The sequence below is a fragment of the Pantherophis guttatus genome, chromosome 1, assembly GCF_059756535.1.
Source record: "Pantherophis guttatus breed Tessera chromosome 1, ASM5975653v1, whole genome shotgun sequence".
NCBI classification, from domain to species: domain Eukaryota; kingdom Metazoa; phylum Chordata; class Lepidosauria; order Squamata; family Colubridae; genus Pantherophis; species Pantherophis guttatus.
This window is the reverse complement of record NC_142063.1, coordinates 84,294,066-84,321,487: the sequence shown is the minus strand read 5'-3', so window position 1 is coordinate 84,321,487 and position 27,422 is coordinate 84,294,066. Positions and strand designations below refer to the sequence as shown.

The 27,422-nt window shown below is 34.6% G+C and overlaps 2 protein-coding genes across 25 annotated transcripts in view; one reads left to right on the top strand and one right to left on the bottom strand.

The window, feature by feature from the left end:
- The window catches only part of CD44 (CD44 molecule (IN blood group)), an 87,369-nt gene extending 80,956 nt beyond the window's left edge, over positions 1-6,413 (top strand). For 15 of the 24 annotated variants that reach the window (XM_087877218.1, XM_087877226.1, XM_087877197.1 and 12 more), the window contains 3 exons: positions 2,724-2,825; positions 3,946-4,024; positions 5,537-6,413. In XM_087877218.1, the coding sequence (XP_087733344.1) occupies positions 2,724-2,825; positions 3,946-4,024; positions 5,537-5,753 (398 nt within the window). In that variant the 3' untranslated portion in view covers positions 5,754-6,413. Of the gene's footprint in view, positions 1-208; positions 347-2,723; positions 2,826-3,945; positions 4,025-5,536 lie in introns of all 24 variants that reach the window. The other 9 variants (XR_015729640.1, XM_087877175.1, XM_034417366.3 and 6 more) reach the window with 1 other exon arrangement.
- A 10,268-nt stretch (positions 6,414-16,681) lies between these two features.
- SLC1A2 (solute carrier family 1 member 2) overlaps positions 16,682-27,422 on the bottom strand; it is a 104,334-nt gene continuing 93,593 nt past the window's right edge. Inside the window, exons 9-11 of the mRNA XM_034417371.3 lie at positions 27,110-27,244; positions 20,349-20,580; positions 16,682-17,225 (exon numbers count right to left, since the gene is read on the bottom strand). Coding sequence (XP_034273262.1) covers positions 17,151-17,225; positions 20,349-20,580; positions 27,110-27,244 — 442 coding nt within the window. The 3' untranslated portion in view covers positions 16,682-17,150. The remainder of the gene's footprint in view (positions 17,226-20,348; positions 20,581-27,109; positions 27,245-27,422) is intronic.

The window sequence follows — 27,422 nt, the reverse complement described above, 5'->3', positions numbered from 1 at the left end:
TTGGACTCAATTGTGGTCATAAGTTTAGGACTACCTGTATTGTACACATTGCAATAGGCCATAATATTTGGCAATAAGAAAGAGAGAATATCTCTTATATTTCATCTCTGTTTTTCCACTTTTTAAACTTAAGAGTAAGAATTTGGTGGGAAAAGTTTTGATCCTGCATATATCCTGCTCATAATTGATTTAACTATTGTTACCTCAGTTGTGGCCTCCAGTGATGGAGACAAAAATGAAAAATCAGATCTTGGTCCAGAGTGGCATCCTAAATGGACCAGTAATGATGAAAAACTTATAAATAACAGTCAAGATCCTATAAACAGACATCCACCTTCCACTGACAGTAAGACCTATAGTATATATTCCTACAACTTTAATATTTAGTTTTGCAATTCATAAGACTTCCTGTCTCGTAATTTATGAATTTGGATGACCTATCCATAAAAACAAAAAGAGTAATATTTATGAGGAAAGCAGTGCAGAACTCTTGACTTTCAAGGGAAATCTTACTATAAACAAAACCTGTCTCTGGTCTATAACTTCATATAAAGATATATATGGTTCGAATGTTGCCCACCAGGATGTGCGTGATTCTCTGTGGCTAGAGCGATAATTTTTCTATCTTTTCTCATTGTGTGAAGTATTCTTTTCTGATTTCTAAAGAATAAATAATTACTGTCATCTCTTTGCAACATAATGACATGCATGACACTAATTTCTAATGTATTGCAATTGTCTACCGTTTGTAAATCTGATTATATATTATTGATTTTGGCTGAAATTGGGGAATTTTCATATTCTCACTTAAATTAATAAAATACTGTAATTTGTCAAAATACTGTTTTGACAGTCTTGCACGAGAACACCAAAATCTCATTAAAATTTTGCTATTGCTCCTTGAGCTCTGAGAAGAAGTAATAAAATTGCATGATATTTCATACATTTTTTTGATTTTGGGAAATGGGACATTAAGGGTTAGAAAGATATCAATTTTTAGTCTAAAAGCTGAAGAAGAGAATAATTTGAAAAAGTGGGCAGATAGTTTAAATATATTTGCTACCTTAACTTTAAATGAACTGTCTGTTATTGTTTTACCAGTCTTTAGATTATGGCATGTTAATATATGAAATTCGTTGAAATCAAATAGGCCAGTCTTGATATCAGCAAAAGGGGTTGCAAATTGATAGCAGCATCTACATCTGATACCCCTCTGAGCATCACCTGAGTCTTGTTCTGCTCCTGGCTAAAGAGGAACTGGGGCTTTCCAGATATTCCAGTTTAACACTTTAAAAATCTGGGCTTTTCATAAATACTTCAGATAGCTGCTGTAGTATTTGCTCTGCTATTTATTCTAGAACAAGTACCAGTAGTTTCTCCTGTAGAATTATTTTTCTATCAGAAATTTTGATTAGAGTTAAAGCACTACACCTCCTAGTAAAATTCCACAGCAGATCAGCACTAAAAAGGTCTCCTTTTCCATCATCTTTTGATGTGCCTGTCTCAGATGTCAGTGCAAGGAAGTGTTAGATCCCTTCAGTACAAAGGAGGCTTTTCTGAGATATCCATTGTGGCTCCTAAGACCAAGAGCCATAAAAGGAGTGTGAACTGGTTCGAATCCTGAATGTTTATAATACCGGTAGTATAAACATTAAAAGGCGCTACCCTGTATATCTCATTTTGTTCTTTCCATTAGCCCAAAATACTTAAACTATTTTTGTTATAATAGTTATAGTATATACCGGTAGTATATATTACATATATATATTATATTATATATAATAATATAAAATAATTTACATAATTTTAATTTGATAGGTTTCTAGCAATATGCTTTAGAATGTCAACTATCGATGTAGAAATAAACAGAATTTATTATAGGCCTGTTTTTCAGAATGTAGCTATTGTGAACTGTAGATGAATTTGTAATCATGTATTCTAGAGCAGACACTGTACTGTTTTCTTAATCTGATGTAGATTTTATTTTGCTGGATAAATTATTTCAGATTCACGAATCAGTTAGAGTATGTTGTTTCTAACCTTTCTAATCAGTGCCCTGTATACTCTCTGTTGATTTAATTTGATTTGCTCATCATCTGGTAGCCATTCGGAATTGTCTTGAATTAGGTATATTGCAACATATGCTCACTGTCACAGTTACACTGTATTGTACCCTTCAGTTCAAATGCCAAAACTTTGTTTTTTATCCTTGGTATTAATTTAAATCACGAATTTTTATTGTTCCTAATACAAACCAGTGGGACTTAGTGGAAAAGTGTGGAAAATATTATGGTAGAACTATCAATTTTTGAAAGAAGTGTCTTTTACTTATTTGCACCTGGCATTTAGCTATGCTTTCCTATTCAAATCAGTTTGGATATTTCTGCCTGCAAAAGACTTGCTCAAGTAAACTGAAACATTATTATGCTTATTAAGTTTCCCTGGCACGGCACAGCTCTCCCGCATCTTCTGAAAGAAAAGCAACCTTTTAGTGGTGTGTGTGAAATAAAGATTTCTGTTTGTGTAAAAAAAAAAAAAAAGCCTAGAGATCAATCTATCTCCATAAGTAGTCACAGCTCATCAATACTTATGGGAATTAAAGCTTTATGAATGAAACACATCGGTCCACAGAGGCTGATTAAATAATATTTTTCCTCTGCAAATACAAAAGCTGAAATTCCAGATATTGATAATGCAGAGAGTAATGCATGCCTTTTCTCTAGGTCCTGATCCAAACAAACACTCCAGTGTAGTGAGAGACAAAAATGTGACACCTTTGCCGGAAGAGTCAGGAAAAAGTCAACCACGAATGGCTCATATACCAGGTTTGTTTCTATGCTTTTATCATTGGTATTTATCATGAAGTCATACTGTGATGTTCCTGTATTTTTTGTTGTCATCTTTTGTGTCTAAAACATGCAAATGCCACCATTAGGTATATACCTTCCAATGATGTCATGTTTTTGCACACTTCTCATTTCTCCCTGACTCCATGGGTATATGCCCATGTCTTAGGATATATGGGAATTAAAGGTTCTCTGACACTAAAACCAGTGGCTTAAATCAGGAAAAGTATTGCCAACAGAAAAAAAATAGCTCAATTATGTAGGGAAAGGGAAAGTTCTGTTGAACTTCATTATTTGGATTATAGAATGCCACAATTTACCCGGCATATAGGAACATAGTGTAATTTGGTAGAATGTGGCATGGAATGGGTGACAGCTGTAATCCAGATATATCTTCATGGCTAAGAAACAAGATTTTATGGGTTCAAATACATAATTGCTTTATTGCTTACACAGTTTTTATCTGTGATATATGCAGTACCAAATAAGTGTTATCCTATCTCTCATAGAAAATGAATAGCAATTCCAAAACTGTTTAACATAGTAACGTAGCAATATTGATGCTAATCTGAATATTCAAAACTTTTTTTATTGAAATCATACCTTCATTTATAATTTCAGATCTCTAATTTGTAAACCATGTAATTTGATTTCTGGCTTTGAGGTCAGATTAAAATAAATTCTGTAGTTAATTCTTAGAATATTATCCTTCTAATAGTTATTTTTCCCCCATGCCATTTGACTATACAACTTTCTGGAAACTCTTACTGTGGCTTTTTAAAAAATCAGAGTTACATTTTGTTTCACTCTTCACGATTGTGGAAGTAACAGCAGCTATCATTGTCTCCTACTTTACACAGGACAATAGAATAATGGATACAAATTATCAGCACAAATATTGCTTTTATATAATTGTTGTTAAGAGTAGCTGGGACATAATTTTCACATGTGAAAACCAAATCATGAAGAACAGTTTTCTGACAACTAAAAATAACATTTCATGGGTATTATTCTGAAGGAAGTAAAATTAGATATTAAAGAGAATATGTCAATTCTTTAGTCAGATGACAAAAGAATGTTGTTTTTTTCCTATCCACAGATTGGCTTATTGTAGTTGCTTCTCTTTTGGCTCTGGCATTGATTCTTGGTGTTTGCATTGCTGTAAACAGTCGAAGGAGGTAAGAAATGATTTGTAGTTTTCCATTTCTCAGTGCCAAAACTGTCTATTGCTGAAATATTTTTAGGACTGACAATTTTAGAGCATTCAAAAGAGACAGTAGCAATGTCAATGTTATTGGCTCTAAAATTAGTGAAGAAATACTTCATTTGGTGAACTGATCATAACATGCTACTGAGTTTTCCAAAATTTTCAACAAAATTGGATGGGTGGAGGGAGAATATAAAGAGTTTTCTTTTAAAGAAATTGGGATGGATGTATTGAAACATTTTCCCCCCAAAATACATTGGACACATCCCTATCATAGAAAGCCAAAGTTAATTCTTAATTCTCTTTTTAATATGTGAAGCACATATCAATGTTTCTTTAATGTTTGTTATCCTAGCCTGAGAGGTTTTTTTAAACCAAACATTTCAGTTTAATGAAGGGGCATTTGCTTTTTGAGCACTGGTATATGAACTGTGTCATTCTTCGAAATATACAGTTTCATTATAAGCCTGCATCAAATTCCAGGGCTTTATACCAGGCTCCCCCAAAATTTTAATAATTTCAGTTGTCTTCTGTTTCTGCAATATTCAAAATTGGATAACACAAATAAAAGAGAGTCGAGTCACAGGTCAGTATTCGCATCTCTGAAAGTTACATGAACCAACCCACAGTATTAACAAAAAGTTTTCAACTGATATATTTGAAAATTTTGATGACATTTTGATATCCCCTTCCTCTTGTTTTTCTTAAGAACCATTGTAATAGACAGTAAGAACTGCTGTTAATAAATGTACATTGCTGCTATTGGGTAAGAACATTTTGGTGAGGAGTGCTGGCAAAAAATATTTGCCCATTCCTTCCAGAACCACGTGGATGAATGAAAAGTTGAAAAGGCATTTGCTTTTTGAGCACAGGTATATGAACCGTGTCATTCTTTGAAATATATGACATGGTGCATTTGAGTTGTGTTTTTAATGTAAATGTAGGCATTACTAGCTGTGGGCTTTCCTTCCTTCCTTCCTTCCTTCCTTCCTTCCTTCCTTCCTTCCTTCCTTCCTTCCTTCCTTCCTTCCTTGATCAATTACTTCAATCCATGTGCAACTCGAGATCCATAGACATAGCCTTACCCTTAAGCCATCCAATCTAAGATTATTGGGTCAACTGAGTCAAAGAAACTACCATACGAAGGAAAAGAACCACTGCAGCTGTTCTTCCAGGAATAATTTTTATCTGCCTTTTATCACTTTCTGAAGAATCCAAAGATGTGCTCCATTCAAAATAAGGAATAAGGAACTTCTAACAGTCTATTTTGATAGGCTATGCCTCATTCCAATTATGTCAAAGCACCAGAACCAGAAAAATCTAAAAAGTAAAGATTAATCTGCTGTAATTAAAGTTCTTACCTAAGAAATAAGCAAGGAATGAATGTTTTTAATGTAGTCTGCTGCTCCAGACAAAATGAAGGCAGTATATAACATCTTGTCTTTAAATATTTTGATTTTACAATCTTTTCCTTTTCTGTTAGATGTGGGCAGAAGAAGAAGCTTGTGATTAACAACGGTAAAGGAGGCATAGATGAGAAAAAGAAAGATGGGTTAAATGGAGAAGCTAGCAAATCTCAGGAAATGGTACACTTGGTACACAAAGAGAAGCCAGAAGACCAAAAGGGCTCACATGATGAATTCCAGGCAATCGATGAAACACAGAACCAACAAGATGTGCCCTTGAAGAGTGGCATGTAGGAAGGCTGGCCGATCAATTTGAATCAGAGTTGGGGGAAACAAAAAGCATCATACTGAACTGGGACTAGAACTCAGAAATGCAATGAGCTACTGATATCTTTAAAGCATAATTAAGCATACATTTTCTTGGTTTTTTTTTTTCTTTTGTAATGGTCAGCTACAAAAAATAACATGTCATTTTTGGTTTTGTCCAACATTGCATCATTTTGTCCAGTTTTAATTAGTGACCATCATCTTATTGGTAACATTTGTTCCCCATTTACAATGTTTGGCAAGGCAAAACACCAACATTTATTTTGCCTGACCTACAGAATTTTTGAACTTTCCAGAATCGGTAGCTATTAAGGCATTATAGTAAAATGCATTCCCAGGGAATTCACAATGATAGGCTATCTTGAAGTTTGACACATAGATTTTGGAATTGAATTTTTATTGGTCAGTTACGAAATTGTCAGATTTATTAAACCTCATTAATGTTTTAATATTTTGGAATTACATGTTGTAATAGTTGAATATGAAAAGCATGTTTTTACACATTCCACAGATCTCCACCATGTTAAAATTACACTCACTAAAAAGGGTGGAAAGACCAAAAAAACAACAACCCCCAAACCCAAACCTGATTTATAGCAAATAAATTTTTATTCTCTATAATCTAAATAATGTGGTGATGTTATCTTTAAATTTCAGTGTTCATCTTCCTTGCTGTTATACTTCTGGTGTATTGTATTCAATTTATTAGGGATCCCATTCATTAAGCTATGGGCTGTGAACTGACCCTAGAATATTTGGATGGAACCAAACCAAGATACATTCCTTTCTTCTTGTCCCACTATCTCTCAGTTTTTATCTTCCCTTGAAATACCCATTTCCTATTTGAATCTGCAGCAATAGATTTAGTCTAATGAGAATTAGAGAATTAAACAATCTTAAGAATAAAACAGGGGACCTCTTTTCCTACACAATTCCCATTCTAGCAAAGTAAGTTTATGTGAAATCTTTTCTATGCAGTCATGAATTACAATGGAAGAACACATGAAACATATTTGAAATAAATAATTTCAGGAGTTCTGTTCCCTTGAAAACATGCCACTGGCTGAAATCCAGCTCATCTATACACAGAACAAGTTCCTTTAGTAGAATATACTGTATCTGCCTCCCGATTTTTCAGAAATATTATATGGAATGTTGGAGAAAATTTTGGAAAATATTTGTGTTGTGTGTGTGTGCATTACTGAGTGTTTTCAGTTGTTATGCTTTTTAGTAATAAGTTAGATATAGAAAGTATAGACTAATTATCTTATTTTGGACTCTACTCTGATAAATTAGCTGATCAGATATAAGAAACAATTGTTTAAACTTTTATTGGATTGTTTTTCAGTCTGAAAGAATGCATGGAGTATAATCGTCACCCCATATGTGATTAAGTTAAAGAAACAATTGTCAGCTACCATACATTCCATTAAATTACAATATAATAATTGATGCCATATAGGTCTTTGCCAAAGATGTTGAATAAAACTTAGAACCCTACTTTCATCCAGTTTACATGGCAAACTAAATTTAATCAGAAATACTACTACTGATTCCTAGCAACATATTCTTCTGTAGGTTTTTGATATTTGAACCAGCTTCTCTTGTAAATTACCTGGCTAGATAACATCAGAACTGCATGGGGAAATGAACTTCATTGGGTTTTTTTATACTTCATTTTATATTTCAGAAAGAGATTTGAAAAACTTGACCATAAGCTTGATAAACTGGACCAATATGAAGTGGATCATCCCACTACAAAATGGATTTGCAGCTGGCTGAACAACTAACACATGGTCCTTAATGGGTTTACATTCACATGAAAGGAAGCATGCAGAGGGTAGCTCAGAGTTCTGCCTAGGACCCAGTTGTCTAGATCAGGGGTCCCCAACCATCAGTCAGTGGACCAGGACCGGTCTGTGGCATGCCAAAAACTGGTCTGTGCAAACAAGTGAAGTTTCATCCGTAGGATGCAGGCAGCATGCGAAACCACGCCCCCTCTGGTGCCCAAAAGGTTGGGGGCCACTGCTCTAGATGACTTCGATGAGGGACTAAAAGGATTGCTCATACAATTTGCAGATGACAAAATGCTGGAAGACTTTCTAATACCCTAGATGACAGGCTGAAGCTTCAAAAGGATTTCGATAGGCTTGAACATTGATCCTATCCAATAGAATGTTATTCAATAATTAAAAATGTAAGTTTCTGTATTTGGCAGGAAAAAAATAGATACACAAGTACAACTTAGGTACAGGTAGACCTTGATTTACAAGAGTTCATTTAGTGACTGTTCCAAGTTACAATATCACTGAAAAAACTGACTTCTGACCATTTTTCACACTTGCAACCATTGCAGTATCCCCATGGCCATGTAATCAAAATTTGGATGCTTAGTGTACTAATTCAGTTTTACAAAATGAACAAGACTGATTAATATAAGCAATTTCTACCATGAACCATTTTCTATAGGTGTAACTATTTTCCCATTTTTAGATGCTATGGCCAATGTTGGTTTACTAGACAAGGGCAGGGTACATTTTTATTTCATGGGCAGCTTTTCTGCATTAAAGACATACACACACAGACACACACTAACATTTTAGTAGCATAACTCAAATTATCAGAAAAAGAAGCTTCACTGTTTAAAGAAGTGCATGGATGAACAGAAATCTATAGAAACTGCAGATCTAACACAAATGTGAAAGTAGCTCTGTTGGTTTGATATGTCAATCATTAGCAAATTAGCATATATATATCAAATAAACATTTGTTACTGGACTGTAGCTCTTCATACATCCTTCCATCACATATTCTCTCTACAGCTTACAAGTAAATAGATGTACTCGCATTGATTCTATCCATGAAAATTATGAATTCACATTTATTGATGATATGTACATAAAAAATCCAACATTTAGTGAAATATTGTTTTTGCTGATTATTTCCAGTATATAAAGAATGTCCAGTTTTGTTTTATATACAAGTTACAGAAATCAGTTCACACAGGAAAAGAAAAGAATTGTTAAAGGTATAGATAAAGGAGATAAGAACTATGAAAAGTGCTTAGTAAACAAGTCATTGCTATTGTAGTAAATAAAAGTAAACATTAATAGAAAGATTTAGCATTTCCATGTATTAGATTTTACACAAAATGGCATAGATATTATATAATACACCATTTCATTTTTCAGATGAATATTTTTAATTACAGTCAAAGCCAAGTTTGTGCTTTCTTTTGTATGTAGGGTGACCCAGCAACAATGCAGTCTAAGATCTGTGCACAAGATCCATGATCTCAAGAGACCATAACCACAATAATTCTCCTTAGCTGAATATATCTGCAGAGCTTGGAATTGAGTGGATCTCCCCTTTCTATGCATAATTATATGGTATCCATGCATTCAAGGCCTACAGAAGCAAAATAATATAACTTATGTTTGGGCAATAACTAGATTCAGTTTACAACTGGAAAACTGTTCCTTGTTCTGTTAAGAAAGAGGAATAGTTATAACCTAGTTCTTCAGTCTTGCTTGCCAATCTTAGCAACTTTAAGATATGTGGCGTTCAACTCCCATAATCTCCCAGCCATGGTGACCATTATCAGGAATTCAAGAAATTGAAGTCCATACATCTCAAGCTTCTGAGATGAGGAACACTGCTCTAGAGAATTTAAGACAGGCAGTAATTAATTTGATTCAGGGTTATCATAAATTATGTTTAATTTTTTGTATTATATGTAAAGATTCATGAAATGAATCTTGACTGCAACTGCATTGCAGTACCTTTGTTCTGGGATTTATAACTAATATGAGATCAATTATGTGTTTGTCCACCCCAAATGTTCATAATTGAAATTTGGGGACCTTTTGCTCCTTTTCCTGAATCTCTTGACTTCATCTGATTTCAACTTTATATAAACACTCCTTTTTTTCAAATAACAGTCTCTAAGATAGCATATTTTATACCATATTTTTATCTCAATCATTTATTTTCACATAATTTATTAACACTGGAATATGAACAAGTAAAAGAATACACTTCAAAAAGAAGTCTGTCTTTTCTTACACTGCCTTAATTTTGGATTTGTTACTGTGGTCAGCGAAGAAGTGAAAAACGAAAACTTGAGGAATCTTGAGGGGTTAGACCATCACCATGTCCTGGTTGAGAAGCAAAAGCTGAGACTGCAGTTTCAAAAGGTAAACACAGCTTTCAAAATAAAAGATATTTTTTTTTACAAGGGATCAACATGTTGATAGTTGCAACGATTTATTAACATTATCTTTATATCTCCAATCGTATACAGAAAAATACATAATCAACTCAATATAATACTGTGCTTATATTTACTCATTAAAGTAGCAGTGCTATTGCAATCACAGTGCGACATCAGACAGTCACTCACATTCACTAAGTGCCAGGGATTGGTATACATACACTCACATGCATGCTGCTTGTTTAGATATATAAAGACAAGTACTAACATATTTACAATAACCTGGCTGGAACACAAGGGTTATAACGATTATTTAAACACAATTATACTGCTTATACCACCATATAGCAATGGGTAGCAGATTATGGAAATTTTGCTGTTAAACATCTGGAAATGGAAATGCCAATATAGCAGCCAAAGCCAGCCAACTTAATCCAATCTATTTTCAAACATATTACTATAAATTTCTATTCCAGCAGAGTTGAAGTTAAATTAAATTAAAATACCAACTATTAATACCGTATACACAATTTCACTGAAATTACACCAAGATAAACTACATTATCTACAGAAAGTGCGGGGAGGCACTGTTCTTCATGCGGAAAACAACGCATCAAAACTTTATAAGAGCATCATGCTTTGATAGGTAATACTAGCGTTTTACGACTTGATTGTGTTTAGTTCTAATTACGAGAATATTTGAAAACTCTGCTTTAAAATAGGAGTATTACAAAATAAGATCACAATAATGTACTGCCCCTACCTACTGTACAGTTTATTTATCCATTTGGAGGTCATACATGACAGTTGCACAAGTTAAATATACCTGTTTCATAGAGTCAATTGTTACTGTAGGTTTTGCCTCTTCAATTTTGTGCAGCCGTATGCCAAAAGGGGCAGAGTCTGACTCATATTCAAACTATAATTTGGGTTTTAAAAATTTATTTGCTCTCTCAATGTGCTTGGATAATAACAAGGCATTAGCAATATAGGTATTTTGTAATTAACTGTTAATAAAGGAAGAAAAACAGATTTCGATCATTATGGTGAAAAAATATATTGCTTGCTTTTTTATTTTATAAATGTTTTAAAAATCAGGAGGTATTTATATATGTGCTATTCAGTTGACATAATCCCCTAAAGAATGTAGTTTGGTCCTTTTGTAGAAAGGCAAAGATGTGAGATCAAATGCTGCAGTTCCTTACACATTTTGAATTTATATAGCTTTCATTTTTGTCTTTGTATATCTCAACCAAACGCATCTAAAATCTAGAACAGTTTGAACCAACAGAGTTCATTAGTAGCTAAAACAAATAATTCCTGGTGTCAGTAATCTTTTGTCATTCAATTGTTAGGCAAATACTATATCTTAATACTGTTTTTGAGAAGATAACATTTCTCTCTGTCAGCATGGGATGAGATGTGTGTCACATTACTGAAGAAATGTAACCTGGGAATTTGGTATATAAACAAAAGCAGACACTTCATTCTGTCTGCATCATTTCCATGGAAGGCCTACCAAACTCATGAAATGCTATTTGATGCAAATCTTGGACACCAAATTGAGCCTTACTGACTCTGGGCATAAATAGATTAGTTTTTTTTTTCTTCAAAAACTGTAATCCTAAAGTATATGGATTTTGTAAATTAATTCCATTGAAAATAATGGCAAGTAAGTACATTAAAAACAAAATATATTCTGAATCAGAATATTTATCTGTAGGGTAGAGACATTCTGGAATTATCCTGGTAAAAAAACAAGCTAAGTATAAAAAAAAGGCTCAATCTCAAATCTATATTAATACTGTAATAGTGTTCCATAATGAACTGTAGCATAAAGACACCTTTAACTTCCATTTGTGCTTTGCTTAAAGTTATAAAGTTTAAAGAGTTATGTTAATTTAACATAACATAACAGTGGCTGGTTTCATATGTCACACAAGTCATAGTTTATTTTAACCATGGTTTGTGGAACAAGCTGTAGTGGCCTGCTTTATATAATGCTCAGCTATAAATCATGGTTTGCAAGCCACAAGAGCTGAGTTTGTATGTTGTGCTAGGTCAAAACCAACCCACTGATACAATGGCTTAATGTGTTGCATGAACCCAGTCACAAATTTCATTTATCAGAGTTCGTTACAAAAGAATCTTCCTTAAAAGGATTATAGCTTATTTTTTTCTTGCTTGCTTATATGGTTGTATAATAAAATAACTGTTTGCAACTGGTATAAGAAAATAACCTCTGCAAATGTCTGTAAATTACAGATGCCAGAAATAAGTTAATTCATTCTACAGTGTATATCATGGTTGCAGAAGAATAAATGGCTAAATTAGAATAAGTAGAAATACACCTCATGCATTCCATAAATTACCATTCATGCATTAGGAAGGAAGGAAGATTTTGTTAAAGTAGTCAACAGAAAATTGAAGAAGCAGCTTTGAAATAAAGATAATGGAATATTGAGATCTATAGCAGTGATTAAACCCACCCCACTAGGTCTGAAAACAAGGTGTCAAAGTTATAGCAAACTAAAATATAATTTTCAGAAGAAATATTTAAGTTACATTGTTTTCTAATGTGAAAGATTGGCATATTCTAAAATAAGATTTATAGGCCTTGCTTGAGGCAATCAGTGCTATAAATTGAATATAATTTCAAGTAGCTTTCTTTTTTTCAAAAGAGCTCATCTTAAAAGATGGGAGTTTCCACAAAGCTAAATATTGCGGTTCTTCTGATTTTTAAAATTATTTTTAATAAAATATTACTCTAGCAGCCTGTGAATTGCAATATTAAACATGTGGATAAAGTTGGTAAAAATGAGTTCAGTAATAAACTTTCCTATTGTTTGGGGATGAGGGGAAAGGGAATAAAAAATGGAAAAGCCATGTTTTTTAGATGTTGGGATGGCATTTACAGGCGTCATAGTTAATGGGGTACTGGCATGGGTCATTTTTCTTTAATTTGGTTCTCTATTCCACCCTAAATGTTCAGAGAATGAGAGAGATCTCGATTCTGTAAATCCACAACATACAAGTTCTCTAATATATAACTTCAGGATTCTAATGATTCTGATTCTGATTCTGACCAGCGATTGCCTTTTCTACATTTTCTTGGGTAAAACTCTATGGTATGAGATTTTCTTCTGTTAGTGTTAACAAATGTTAGGGTCTCTGGGGCCAAATTCTTCAGTATTGCTGTAAAAAAGACAGCAAGTGCATGTATGATTTTGTTTAGTTAAAACGTAATACCGGTAGGATAATCCCTATCATGAAGAGTTCTGTGAGCATCGAAGTATGAAAGCTTGTTACAGATTAAGAATAATTTCATGGAGTTATTAACTCAATTTAGAAACATACAATCAAAGGAATGTGAATATGTGAACAGATTAACCACCAATTAGCATTAGGCTTGGTGGAACAACAGATATATAAAAAATGCAACCCTAGATGTAAGGTACATATTCTTACTAGTTTGAATTCAGATTTGTCAATGTTGCAGTGTCCATCTTCTCTGACTTTACAGAATCAGTCTCACTAAGCAGGAGATAAAATTTTGAAAAGTAAAGAGGATGCATGTAAAAGAGAATTCCTGACATCCCAAGAGCCAGGTTTTTTGGGGTTTGATAAAGATTTTTATATTAATCTTTTGGAGCAATGTTGAGAGAAATATATGTGAAAAATAAGTGAAAAATATTCCCCCTGTTAACTGTTAAAAGATACTTTTAAAAGCTGAAGAGTATCTAGAGATTTGATCAAGTATCTACAAGTGAGACAAAAGGCAATTCAGCTTGCTAAAAAGAGATTTTGTTGATAAAAAAGGGGGCTAAAAACAAATGTTTTCTCATGTACGCAAATATATATATAGGTCTTTGGTTATTCGGGTCTTCTCCCACGTAAAATTGGAAGCACGAAGCCGAGAACACCAGCCTGAAGATGACGAATGAGACGAATGAGACTTCGTCGAAACGTCGCCAAGACACTTCCAATTTTACGTGGGAGAAGACCCGAATAACCAAAGACCTACATACAAACACCCGCGAAAACCTGAGAAAACAAATATATATATATATATATATATATATATTTGTTAGCACTGCTGTAAATTACTTCAGGTGTCTTATGAATATACACTTAAGCCTGTTTATAAAAAGTGGGGAGCATTAGCACCACAGAGAAAACAAATGAAAATTCTGTTGAACTCCATGAATCAAACCATACCAAGAGTGGGATCATGGGAAGATTTTATCTTCAAAGTGGCCAGAATTTCTCAGGTTTCCAATGCTATATCAAATAAATGGAATTTTGCTTGTTCAGAAACCCCTTTCTATCTAATCAAGAAATTGCTTATAAGCCCGGCTGGGTTTATAATGCAAATTAACAAACTGGATCTGAATGAAGTGCAAAGTGCTGGTGCAAAATTGTTTTCCTACAGATGAAATTCCTAATTGTTTCTTTTGCTGAGTCTCTAGGTAGCTATCACACGTCTTGGTTACACAGGCAAGAAATAAATTATTGCACATCAGGGATTAAATTGTAAAAATGCTTAAGTATTATATTAATAGTTAATTATTAATCATTAATGAATGTTACCAACAATGGAGGCATTAATATGGAGGAAAACTTTGACTACTGATTAAAAAAAAATATAGAATGCAATTGTTACTATATTTTGCATTTGCAAATGAAAAGCATGTTCACACAAACGGGCAAGGCTTATAAACTAACATTGCAGAATCCTTCTGCATCTTTCTTTTTGGAAATTCAGAAACTACAGTAGTTACCCTGGATAAAGAAGGTGGGATAATTGTTAAGGTTCTGTTTTGTACTGTCAAATGGAAAGACTGTGGATGGTTAAATTTGTTGGTTACCACAGCAGAATACAGAGCATTAGAATTCATTTAGGAAGCAAATGCTGAGCATGGTCACCTCTTCTCCCTGTTATATTTTTGGTAAACCATGCACATAAAAACATGTAGGGCTTTAATTACAAGGCCAAATTGACTTTTTTGACCCCTCCCCATTTATATCCCTGATTGTAAGTAAAATGTGGCTTTGTTTTTAAGAACCAGAAATTCCCTGAGTTATGAAACATCCAAAAATGTTTTCCCAAATCCCACACAGGGCTTTTTTCCCCCTTCCTGTGTAAATATCAGAAATCTCTAATTGCAAAAATTACAATTTCTTCTTATTTTAATTTGAGAGCTTCCTTCTCAGTGTGGTTTGAAAGGAACCCATGACTTATTTTCAATTAGCATTTCAGAAATTGTCCCCATATAAAGGAACCTACGCTTCCATTAATGGTCAGTGCTTCGCTTCTTCAAAGTGAAGGGAAAATATAATGTGACACTGAGCACAAGCATATTGGTTTTTAGGGACAGTAAGAAAATCCTAAAAGGCGCTTCAGTGTGAATTGCCCATGAAAAAAATGGCGCCAACATGTGATAGCCACAAATGCACTTCTTCTTCATAAGGATAGTGTGCTCATCTGTGTAAAATTTAAGAGTTCTCTTTTTTTCCTGTTAATGCACGCAAAGATGATGTGCCAGACCTGACTTGAAAAGGAGATGTGAGAGGTGTGATTTCCTTATATCCTGTGTTTTTCTGAGTTAAATTATACTGCCTGCAGAGTTTACCAAAAGTAAAAGAAAGAGAAATATGAATGTGGATGTGGGAGTTACATCCAAATCTCTGCTCTCACCAGGGCCAATTATTTAATACACTGGAACAAAAAGAAGAAACATTGCTCTGTCTGATCTTTTCATATTTCTAAAGAGAACAACACTAGCTTGAAAAGACGTTCAGATATTAGATTGGCATCACTTTGCAGTATTTGTCGTTCTACAATATTGTGGCAAAGAAATAATCACGTTGAATGCCATAGCAAATAAAACTTAATATTCTAGAGAAGCGAATTGATATTTGCCCAAACTAATTATACTTAATATAATTAAGGTTCAACAGATTGGGTGGGAAGATATCTAGTACTTACAGGAAAATATCTTAGCCCTGATTAAATAACTGATGTTAGACTCATGCTAAATATAACTTATTTCTTCTTAGGAAAAGGAATGACAAAAGAGAATTTACTAGCAGATGATATCTTCCCTAAAAAGAAGCACTCTCAAATCTCAACGAAGAAGCAGTAAGATATGATTGGAGAGAGCAGAAGGGTATATGCTGAGCAATTGGCACTGGGTTAGTTTTAGTATGATAAACTACTGCATTAGAATTCCTTGATTTCTTGATGCTTCTGGATCCATACAAATATGACTATTTTCTGCTTTTATAGATTTATTAAGATTCTGCTAATTGTTGAATATCTTCCCAGGTCAGTATGTATACTTCCTGGCGTGGATTGTTAGCTGTGCTAACATGTCATTTATTTAATTCCAGTGTCACAAATCTGCCTACTGGAAGGACATTCCACTGGGATTACAGGGAAATGAACCCACAATCATAAATGTATCCAATTCAGTTGTGTAAAAACTGTATTCTGCCTTCTGATCTCAAAAAGGTTGACTGTTTATAGAACTAGAATGGAGAGATGAGGAATTTATCATTAAAATACTTAGTTATTTTGAATGTATTGGCATTCACTGGAGTTCGGAACTGGATTTTTTTTTTTTAAGGTAGATCACTTATTTTAAGACAGCTCGAAGAAAAGGGAACTGAAAAAAACATATGCAAAGGAAAGCACATGAAAAGCATTTAAGAAATAATGTCTTAGATTACATGCTCACTGTATTCAGTATGCACCAAGATACAGATTCGCATATTCAGCAGGAGGGAGATTCTGCATGATGTACACTATACTTAATGCTAAATATTTAGTCCCTGAAGCAAATCAGCTATATTGTGCCTTTAAAAATCTTCTTTAAATGCCTACATTTTCTCTGTTTTGAACAGAAGGAGGAAACCCAACCAAATATTTCTCTTACATCCAAACAAATAATAAAATAAAATGAATTATTTGGCCAAGAAACCAAAAGAGCAAAGACTTCACAAGACCATTGCTAAGTTTCAGTTAACAGCATTAAGTAAGCACATTTCTATGCTAAATAAAAACAGTGGAAAATCTTGGATCTTGATATCTGCTTTACCAAAAGACAACTTCAGGGACTTATTCAAGATGGACCTGGAGGGTTTCCATCTTATTTCTCATGTTTCCAAAGTTCTTCTTCGACAGCATTGAAGTCTGCAGATTTGCCATTGGTTGCCAAGGTTACCTGAAAGTAATTACCATCAACACCTAGCTTAAAATCAAGGCACTTTGATAGGAAACATAATGAATTATACAAATCTCAATAGTTACAGAACTGACTGAGTACATTCGTACTTTAATTTTTTGGGGGTTGTGATTCAGTTCTGCCATTTCAATTTTTTTAAAAAAATAATCTATTGAAAATACTAAAATTTACAGCACAAAATACAACAATGCAGAGAAAAACTGATAGCAGACTGATAGGTTATTTTTTTTTTGTACACAGTCTATAAAAAAATAGCAAAACAATAAATGGAAGAATTAATTTGCCACAAAAGAGTGACATATTTCATTACTGGTGCATGTTAAAGGTACAGTTACAGTCAAGTCAAACAAGTATCAACAAGAGTGCATTTAATTTATTTCTGTTACATTTTTAAATTTAATAAAAATGATGGAAAGCAAAGAATGATGAAAACATTCTAGGGGAAACACTGATTAGTAAGCAATAGCCAGGTAGTTAATTGAAAAAATACTCTGGCCATTGATACCTTTTTACAGTTGTAATATCATAAACACAGCCAGAAAACCCAAAGAGTTAATGTACTTATTGGACTGATTAGAACTGAACTGGACCTTTACATCATAATTGTCTTTTATCTACTTGTACTTCCAACCTTACCTTCCATGTTCTGGTCCTCAGCTTCAAAAAAGAACCTTACAAAACAAGATTAATATTCCACATGATGGACAAATTAGATGCACAGAAGCATTGAGCATGAAAACATGAGGAATGCATTCACATTTGAAACAGTTGCAACCCTTCCTTCTGATTACAAAGAGGGAAATACATGCATTAAAAACAAAGTTCACTTCATATTTGAAGTTGAAATTGTAGGTAAGGTCAGAAAGAAATATAAAATGTGACAATAAATAAAATACAAGGAAAAAACTGTCATGCAACTCATAAGCCAATATTGCTTGTCAATAAACTTATATTAGTCATACCGCACTACCAAAATAGGAAACCAGTTAAATATTAAAAAGCCAAGACAACAAATAATTGTATTAGTAAGTCAAGCATCAATAACAAAAACTGCTGACCAAATAATAAACTTGGATCCTGTTACAAATTTTCAAATTCACGCACTCATTTTAGTCCTATTTCCTAACTTTTATGATGATACAGTTAAACATTTTATCATATTTGTATCCCATTCATTTCAACATGAACATCTTAAATGTGTGCTCCACTGTCTGAATGACTGAAAGTTAAAACTGATTAATTTTGATGTAGTAGTGTTCCTTTATATCCATAACTAATAATATTTTATAGAAGAAGTAGTTTAATGCCTATACCTGAGAAAATTCTGCTTAAACTGAGAACCAAATAATAGCGCTGTCATAATTTTTCTGTCATGGAAATTAATATGGATAAAATCTTCTGATCATAATAAATTTTTGGATTGAAAATGTTTTTGGATTGAAGCATCTTTTTATTGTGTTTAAATGATGAAGTTTTAGAAACTTAATATGACACAAAGCCTTCTGCGGCCATTCCGTCCAACTCAGCTTTGAAACTGAAAACTAACCCATGTGGATAAAAAAACTTAATGATTATGTAATTAAAACCATGGTTATATGTCAGCTTGGATGGGGGGAAAGGCAAAATCTGCTTTGGGTCATCACAACTCAAACTATGTGAGTTACATAGAATAGTTGTCTCTACCATTAGGGTACAAGTATGACAGTACATAGTTTGCATTGTGATTTCATAATGCACATTTTGCCATTTTCACATCATTTTGGTTAGTCGTCGACATCTATGGCTGATAAGATATTAATAACAGAATCAGCTATTATCAGCATAAATATATAAAGATGAAGCTGTAGACCCTCTAAAGAAAACACTGAATTCAGTTCTCCAGTCAAACCTTGAGTTGTTAGTAGTGACAACTCTGCTTTATTGTGCTTTGAACAATCTAAGGAAATTACTAATTTATTCACCGACTTCCCTCTTTCTTCCCACCGTGACTGGAAGCATTCTCTTCCATTTTTCACTGCTCACAATTTATTGTTTCATCTGATCCTAAGTAACTAATCCTAATTACTTGGGATTGAGAAAAAGACAGTTTGGAATCTATGTTTTAAAGCTAGCTTGTTGCAAACAAAACTTAGTTCATATTCTCTAATATTTTACCAGATTCAATTGCCATCTCAAATTGTGATTAATAAAATAAGATATAAGAATTATTCCAAGAATCTTTGAGACCCTATGGTTTCTTGAAACTCAGTTCAATCTTGGTCAGGATAATTCTTGTTATAGCTTTCTTTTAACTCATGTTATTACTGACAGGATCAAACATAAACCACAAAATTGACATGGTAATGATGACCAAAAATAACTCTGAAAGCAAGAACAAACATGCCTGGATTAGTGAGTTTCCACATAATAAGAAGTCCAACACATGTGCCTGTATGGTGTAATATGGAAAGCATTAATCTAAAATAATATTGGCTTTACATTTTGCTTGAGGCTCATTATTTCTCAACAGTTAACTGTCTTTCACATTAATCATCATACAACTTCTTAAATCATTTTTTTCAGTTAATTCCGTTGTTTATTGCATTGTATGTATGGTATGGTATTTTAAAATTTGTTTTGTGATGTTTTATGGCTGTGTATTGTTAAGTACTCAGATTCATTAGGTTAAGATGGGTTATAAATTATAAATTCTACAAATAAATAAATTTTGAAGCCGAAAAACAAATATTTTTTGGAAGGAATCATAATTTGCAACAAATTCATTATTTCATATCAATTAAATCAAAGTGCTTTTTAAAAATCAAATGAATATTGAAATAGAAAATGAAGCCATATTCTTTCAGCATGGTGCTGCTTTCCATAACACATAGTGAAACATGCTCTTGGTTGCAAACATTACATGCATCTTTCAGTTTAAACAAAATTGCAATAAATTAAACAAAATTAAAAGCAAATATACACATATTGAACATTTTTAATGGGTGCCAGTTGTCTCATTATTACATTTTTTTAAAAAAAAAGATAATTTATTATTTTTTAAGAAAAAGTTTGTACTGTGACTTGCTAGATGCAAGTCTCAATATCCATAAATGTGAAAGGTACCTTGCATTCATCTATTATGACAGAGTTGTGAGCTGTGTAAACGCATTGGTTTGAGTTGTTTTCCCTGTGAGTTTTCAGATCATCATAAATTGACTGAGTCTTGGTCATTTCAATATCTTCATGTATCTTGTGATGGGCATCAATGTTTTCCAGTTCTGCCTTGGATAGATGATAAACAATGCCAGCTCCAAACGAGTCTCCTACTACATTGACAGATGTTCTCATTCGATCTCTACAAAGAAAACAATACCAAAAGATGGAAGACTTGAAGCACCAAGAATCAATTGACAAGAGACTTCAGGGATCTTCCAAGTGTGATGTTGGTCAGAGCCAATCTTGACCAATGGCCAAGCTCTAACTTTGTTGCAATCCAATACAACTTAAGGATATTAGGCCGATTTGCAGTGTGAATCCCCAATGTAAGAACATTTACGTAACAAGAGAAAAGGAGCAATATAAAGTCGATTCCTATATTTTCTCAAAAAGCATTCCAGAAGTTGCAGTTAGTAATTAGTTAATTACAAAATTCCTTCATTTCAATTTCTCCCATTTTGGAAAAGAATACATTTTTATCTCTCTTGAACTTGGTTAATGTTAATGGTGAAGCCTCTGATTAAGAAGGTAGTGAATAAAAAAGATATTCATCTTAAAAGGAGCTAATTACTGGACAGCCAAGAAAAGATTTTAAAAAACCCTGAATATTTATACATTTGCATTTATACTTTCCAAAACCTCTCTAAAATGCTAGCTTCTGCTGTAACGTTTACTTCAACATCAGTCACTGTGAAACCCATTATTTCTTTATTATTTTCCTAGTAAGAGTGGCAATTTTGTTATGTCTCCATTTCTGTAAGAAAAGTCTTATCCATAGACTGAACACTGCACAAACACTGTTCAGAGCTGATCCATGGGAATCCAACTAGGACTCGGTACAGAACCTATGTAGAGCATATTTTCTCTACAGCCAATTCATTTCTTGAATGCATTTGTGATGGCACTTTCTAATGTTATTGTTTGTGAAGGAAATTATTTGAGAAGGAGATCACAGCACATCTGTTTTTCTGAAAATGAACATTAATCATCAGACCACTTTTAGTTGTAGATTAGGTAGAAATATTTTAGATCCCAGGAAATACAGTAGATTAAATGGAAAAACCTTCTTCAGAAAAAGAAAGCGAAATGCTATCATAATTAAATATACCTTAAAAAACGACTAGCCAAATATAACTCTCCAATACGTTTTTGATTTTTGCCGTCTTAAGATTTTTCCAAATTCGTTCTTTCTTTATAACCCATCTGTTGGGCTACATTCAGTGGTGGGTTTCAATTTTTTTTTCCCTACCAGTTATGTGGGCGTGGCTTGCTGGGCATGGCAGGGGAAGGATGCTGTAAAATCTCCATTCCCACCTCACTCCAGGGGCAGGATACTGTAAACTCTCCATTCCCACCCCACTCCAGGGGAAGGTTACTGCAAAATCCATTTCCTCCGATCAGCTGGGACTTGGGAGGCAGAATATAAATGGGGATGGGGCCAGTCAGAATTTTTACTACCGGTTCTCTGAACTACTCAAAATTTTCGCTACCGGTTCTCCAGAACTGGTCAGAACCTGCTGAAACCCACCTCTGGCTACGTTTTCTGGCTGAACTTCATCTTGTTTTATGATTTGTACACTAACATTATAATGCCATTTTACCAGGTATTCTCACAAATTTAGATTTTACATGGCGATAAATGGAAAAACGAAACAGATATCCATACTAAATATAATAATTCATTTTCTCAGGCATTTCAGAAGCAAAAACTGAACAATCAAGACTGTACAAGACTATTCTGAGTTTCCTGTTTGTCAAAATATAAAATCCCTGTGCCTGCAGTACTCTTATGATGTTTGCTTTGCTTTGTAAAATTCAGTTGTTGACCACACTAAAATAATGGATTAATTCTTTTGTGAAAAAATAGCAAAGGCTGCATTTTAAAATAGGAATAGTGTAATTTGCTAATACTAGAAAGATATTCTTGTAAGTGTGTGTGTGTGTGCGTAGTCTATTTTTACATTTTTAGATCTCTTTTGCAATATGATTCCGCAGCAATTTTGAAAAAGGTATTTGCATATTAAAATCTAAGAATTAAGCATGAAGTGGCCAGTGCTACAGAAGTGAGTTTCAGCAGTTTCTGACCAGTTCTGGAGAACTGGTAGTGGAAATTTTGAGTAGTTCGGAGAACCGGTAGTAAAAATTCTTACTGGCCCCACCCCCATCTATTCTCTGCCTCCCAAGTCCCAGCTGATCGGGAGGAAATGAGGATTTTGCAGTAACTTTCTCCTGGATTGGGGAGGGAATGGAGATTTTACAGTATCCTTCCCCTGGAGTGGGCTAGGAGTGGAGATTGTACATTACGCTTCCCCTGCCACGCCCACTAAGCCATGCCACGCCCACCAAGCCACACCCACAGAACCGGTAGTAAAAAATTTTGAAACCCACCACTGCAGTGCTACATATCACATTATATTTAGGTGTATAATTCAAACCAGGCTGATAACATTCACTAATCAATTTAAATTAGCTCATGATTATTGGTCAAAGGCTTTTGTTTGCTAGTACTAAAAGGCTATCGAATACAGATTATTCACTGCATAAATACAAATATTGGGTAATTCAAACCAACTAGAAAACCAACTAGGAAAAAAAAAAAGAAACTTCAGTCAGGTTTTATGCTGTTGGTTTTTTAAAAAGTGAGAGAATCAGTAGCTTCATTTGTAGCCACTCAGGTTTACTAGTACAAACATGGCTTTTTCATGTGAGATTCATTGAAATATGAATTTGTCCCTTCCAGTAAAAAGGAATTTAAAAAACTATGTGCCATCTCTGAATGTAAAGTCAGTCTAAAAAGGTGTATAAATCATCTTGAAGTTTCTCTCAATAACAGATCAGCCCTCCTGTCACTAAAACCTTTAAGCCTGTTCAAGATCCCAAGCTTCCTTTGCTCTACCTGATCTTTTCTATAAAGATGATATCACAGAACTGCTTCAGGGGACGCTTAGGTTAAACCACAGCATTACTCAATCTTTGAGAAAGATCAGGCATCACAATGTAAACTCCAGCCTTTTCTGCCCAGTGTGCTTGGTTGGCTCCATTGGTGAATTATGGCTACGATTTAGGAGAGGACTGTTTTAACAAGTGACACTGCTTCAAATGACATTTCCTTGAACAAGAAAGCAAACAATCACCAACATCAGTTTAACATCCTCTAACCGCCTGTCAGGCTTTGTTCTTTTCTGCTTCAATATAAACATGCCCTTAAAATATAAATCCAGTACCTGTTTATTGATATAACAACCTATCTACATCAATTTCCCTTTGGGCTGCTTTCTATTAACTATTAAATTGCCTGTACTTTTTCCTATCTACAGCAATATTTTACTTAATTTCATTTATTTAAATACTACCTTTATTATTTTTTATAAATAATCCAAGGCACCAACATACCTACTATTCTATTTTCTCCACAGGAACAACCTTGTGAGGTGGATTGGACTGAGAAAGAATGTCTGACCTGAAATCACCCAGCTGGCTTTTATACCAAGGCAGGACTATTTTCTTACCTTTTAACCCAGAAGATAGGAATGAGGCTGAAATTTGATATAAACATATAAAGATGTTAGAGCATCTTTTTTCTATAGCATTACAGGTAGGTCTTGTTTAGTTCTTGTTTAGCAACTGGAACCAGCAACTTGGTTGTTAAAGAAAGCAGTCACTAAATGAAACTCAGGTGACTGTGAATGTGTTTACAATTTTATTTCATACTTTGCTTTATAAACTCAGGATTTAACTCTAAACAGCCTGGTGAAACCAAACAATGGGGGTTTCTGAAACTCAACTCACAAGGACGTTGGGTAAAAAGGACAAATTTTATAGCAGTTCCCCCCCCCACTTCCCTAATCTTTGGAATGCTCACCCCAGCACTGGGATAATTAGCAGGAAGAGAATTGATGTTTGTATTAGATTCATTGGAGAGAAAAGGATGAGAAGAGAGTAATCAGGCACACAATGTACACTAAAAGAAATGCATTATTGCTGGCTATTTGCCTAGCACACTCAGTTTATGAGTCAGGCCCTGCTTAGGTAGCAAAAAAGCTTCAGTGGGAAATTGAATAGGATCTTATCAGTCATGCAGCAGCCCACTTAATGGATGGGCCTCAAGCTGTCACAGCATCCCTGAGACCACATGATTTCAATTCTAGAGAGCCAGAGGCTCTAATCAACTAATTAAGGTCACAGAGCTGAGCTTGTTAATTTGTGGGTAGCACTTTGGGGGAATCCACTTCAGGGGGAGAAAAGCAGCTCTTGAAGAGATAGCTTATTTATGCAATCTCTCCATCTATGAGGGGTGGGGAATTTTTAAACAGGTCTGGCTCACCAAAATATGTACTGGCATGTTATTGAGACAGAGATAGTGCAAAGGTCATCAATGAGCACATTCATCACAAAGTTACTTTTTCATCATCATCATAACTACAAGCAGCTGATGTCCAAGGCAATTGCTATACAATGACCTTCTGTACATGAGCTACAGGACTTTTTGTGATAGAGCTCATCCTACTTTCTTAACTTTTAATATCTAGGGTATGGAATTTTTTTTTCTTTTCCTCCCAGGAGAACTGCACAGCATCAATACTAACGTCTTCTGGTGTCAGATGAATATCTCACATGCTCAACTGCAATAGATTGTTAATCAAATGACTGTTTTATTGTCCCACTGGCTGATATTATTCTGTCCTCTCTTGCTGCCTCTGCAGTTTTAACATTTTAGCACTGTGTTTTAATTATCAGCTTGTCTTGTTTATTGCTACAATACGTAAGTCATTTTCAGCATTTTTAAATGGTGTATGTGTTGGGGTGAGAAGAAATATGCTAAGATCAAATCCTTCAGGACCACTAAATATATAGTAAGTGTCCATAGAAGTTTCTAATCAGAAGTTGATGAGATTAGAAGCTTGCTCAAAAAGTGAACAGCAAATGCTGCATCATTGTCCTGACTTTTGGAAAAAACAACAACTCTGTAAGGCAAAAATGGAGATGATCCAATGACAGGACAGTGTTGTGTCAACAACTGAAGAAGGTCTACAAACATATATGTAGTTTTAGTGTCCTAAGCAATCCTGACAGTCTTTCTGTACATTATAGTCCTTAAAATAGAATTGCAAAAGAGCCAGCATCCATCTCATTTTCTACATATTATATCTGTACATATATGTATCTACATATATGTAATTTTTACATATTTTTCTACATATTACATATTTCTACATATTATAGCTCATGGCCAGGGCCACGATTGAATATTTGTCTACCTACTATTCCAGAATTTAAAAAAGGATTGGCTCCCCCAATCACAAATGAATATTATTACATATAGTCCTTGTTAATGACCTTTTATTTGACAACTGTTTGAAGTTATGAAGGCACTGAATGAGAAGACTTAATGGCCAGTCATCTAAATTTCAGCTGTTGCAACATCCCTGCAGTCACATGATTGCAATTCAGGTGCTTGGCAACCAGCTTGCAATTATGACAGTCAGAGTGTCCTGAAGTCACCATCTATAAACTTTACTGTCAGCATCAAACTAAGTCAATGGGAAAACCATCAGGTCACAAATGGCAATCACATGATGTCACATCTAATGACCATGTAGGATCTGCCTAATGATTGCAACTGGAAAAGCTATTGTAAATGAGCACAGGAGTTCGAACCTAACCAGCTCAAGATTGACTCAGTCTTCCATCCTTCTGAAGTTGGTACTATGAGGACCAGAGGTGGTATTCAGCAGGTTCTGACCAGTTCTGGAGAACCAGTAGTGGAAATGTTGAGTAGTTTGGACAACTGGTAAATACCACCTCTGACTGGCCCCGCCCCCATCTATTCTCTGCCTCCTGAGTCACAGCTGATCAGGAGGAAATGGGGATTTTCCACCCCACTTCCCCTGGAGTGGTGTGGGGATGGAGATTTTACAGTATCCTTCCCCTGCCACGCCCACCAAGCCACACCCACGAAGCCACGCCCACAGAACCAGTAGTAAAAAAATTTGAATCCCACCACTGATGAGGACCCAGATTGTTGAAAGCAATATGCTGCCTCCATAAACTCAGAAAGTGCTGTAAAGCAGCACCAGGGACCAGTTCCACGGAGAGACGTTTCTCTGCAGACCAAAGGGGACATGGTGTCACATGCTGCCTGCATCCCATAGATGTGCCTTTGCTTGTTTGTGGCAGCCCTGTTTCTGGCATGCCACAGCCCAATGCTAGTCCATTGGGGACCCCTGTTATAAAGCACTATGAACTGGTGTATAATGTAAGTCTAAGTGCCATTGCTATTGCTACAAGACATTCTATTTTTATAATAATTAGTAGTAGTAATAGCACGCAACGTGTGCATATTACCTACAATTGGATATCACAAACAATTCACAGACATGACATTAACCCCTTTATATCATAAACATTTTGCTTTTTCTTGGAGTGCTGAAAATCAAATTCTGTGAAGCGGGTTGAGCTAAGACAAAGTGTACGGCTCTTCCAAAGCCATGTAGGATATTCCATGATCAACAGGAGCTTGGCCTTGGATATCTCTATTACCAGTCTGAGATCTTAATCACTAGTTTGCAGTTTATCACGAGGAGGTGACTTAAGGCTGAAGTTAATATCCTATCAGCTGGATAATCAATCACTATTTTGACATATATCCTAAAAGCAGCCTTACTTACAAGAGCCAATCTACCGCCACAAGTAAGCTTATATCCTGGGTGGGAAGTCCTACTGCAGTGAGGATAAGAAGCATGGTCACCAGTCCCGCACTAGGTATACTTGCAGCTCCAACACTGGCAAGAGTGGCTGTCAAACTGTAAAACAAAACATGTCAGCTTATTTAATACAGGAATTGTGCAAACATGGACTCGGGTTATTATCTTCTCAAAAATAATGTAGGTACTCGTTGACTCACAGAAGTTCATTTAGTGACCATTTGAAGTTACAGTGAAAAATGTGATTTATGACTGTTTTTAACGCGAGCCTTACAGC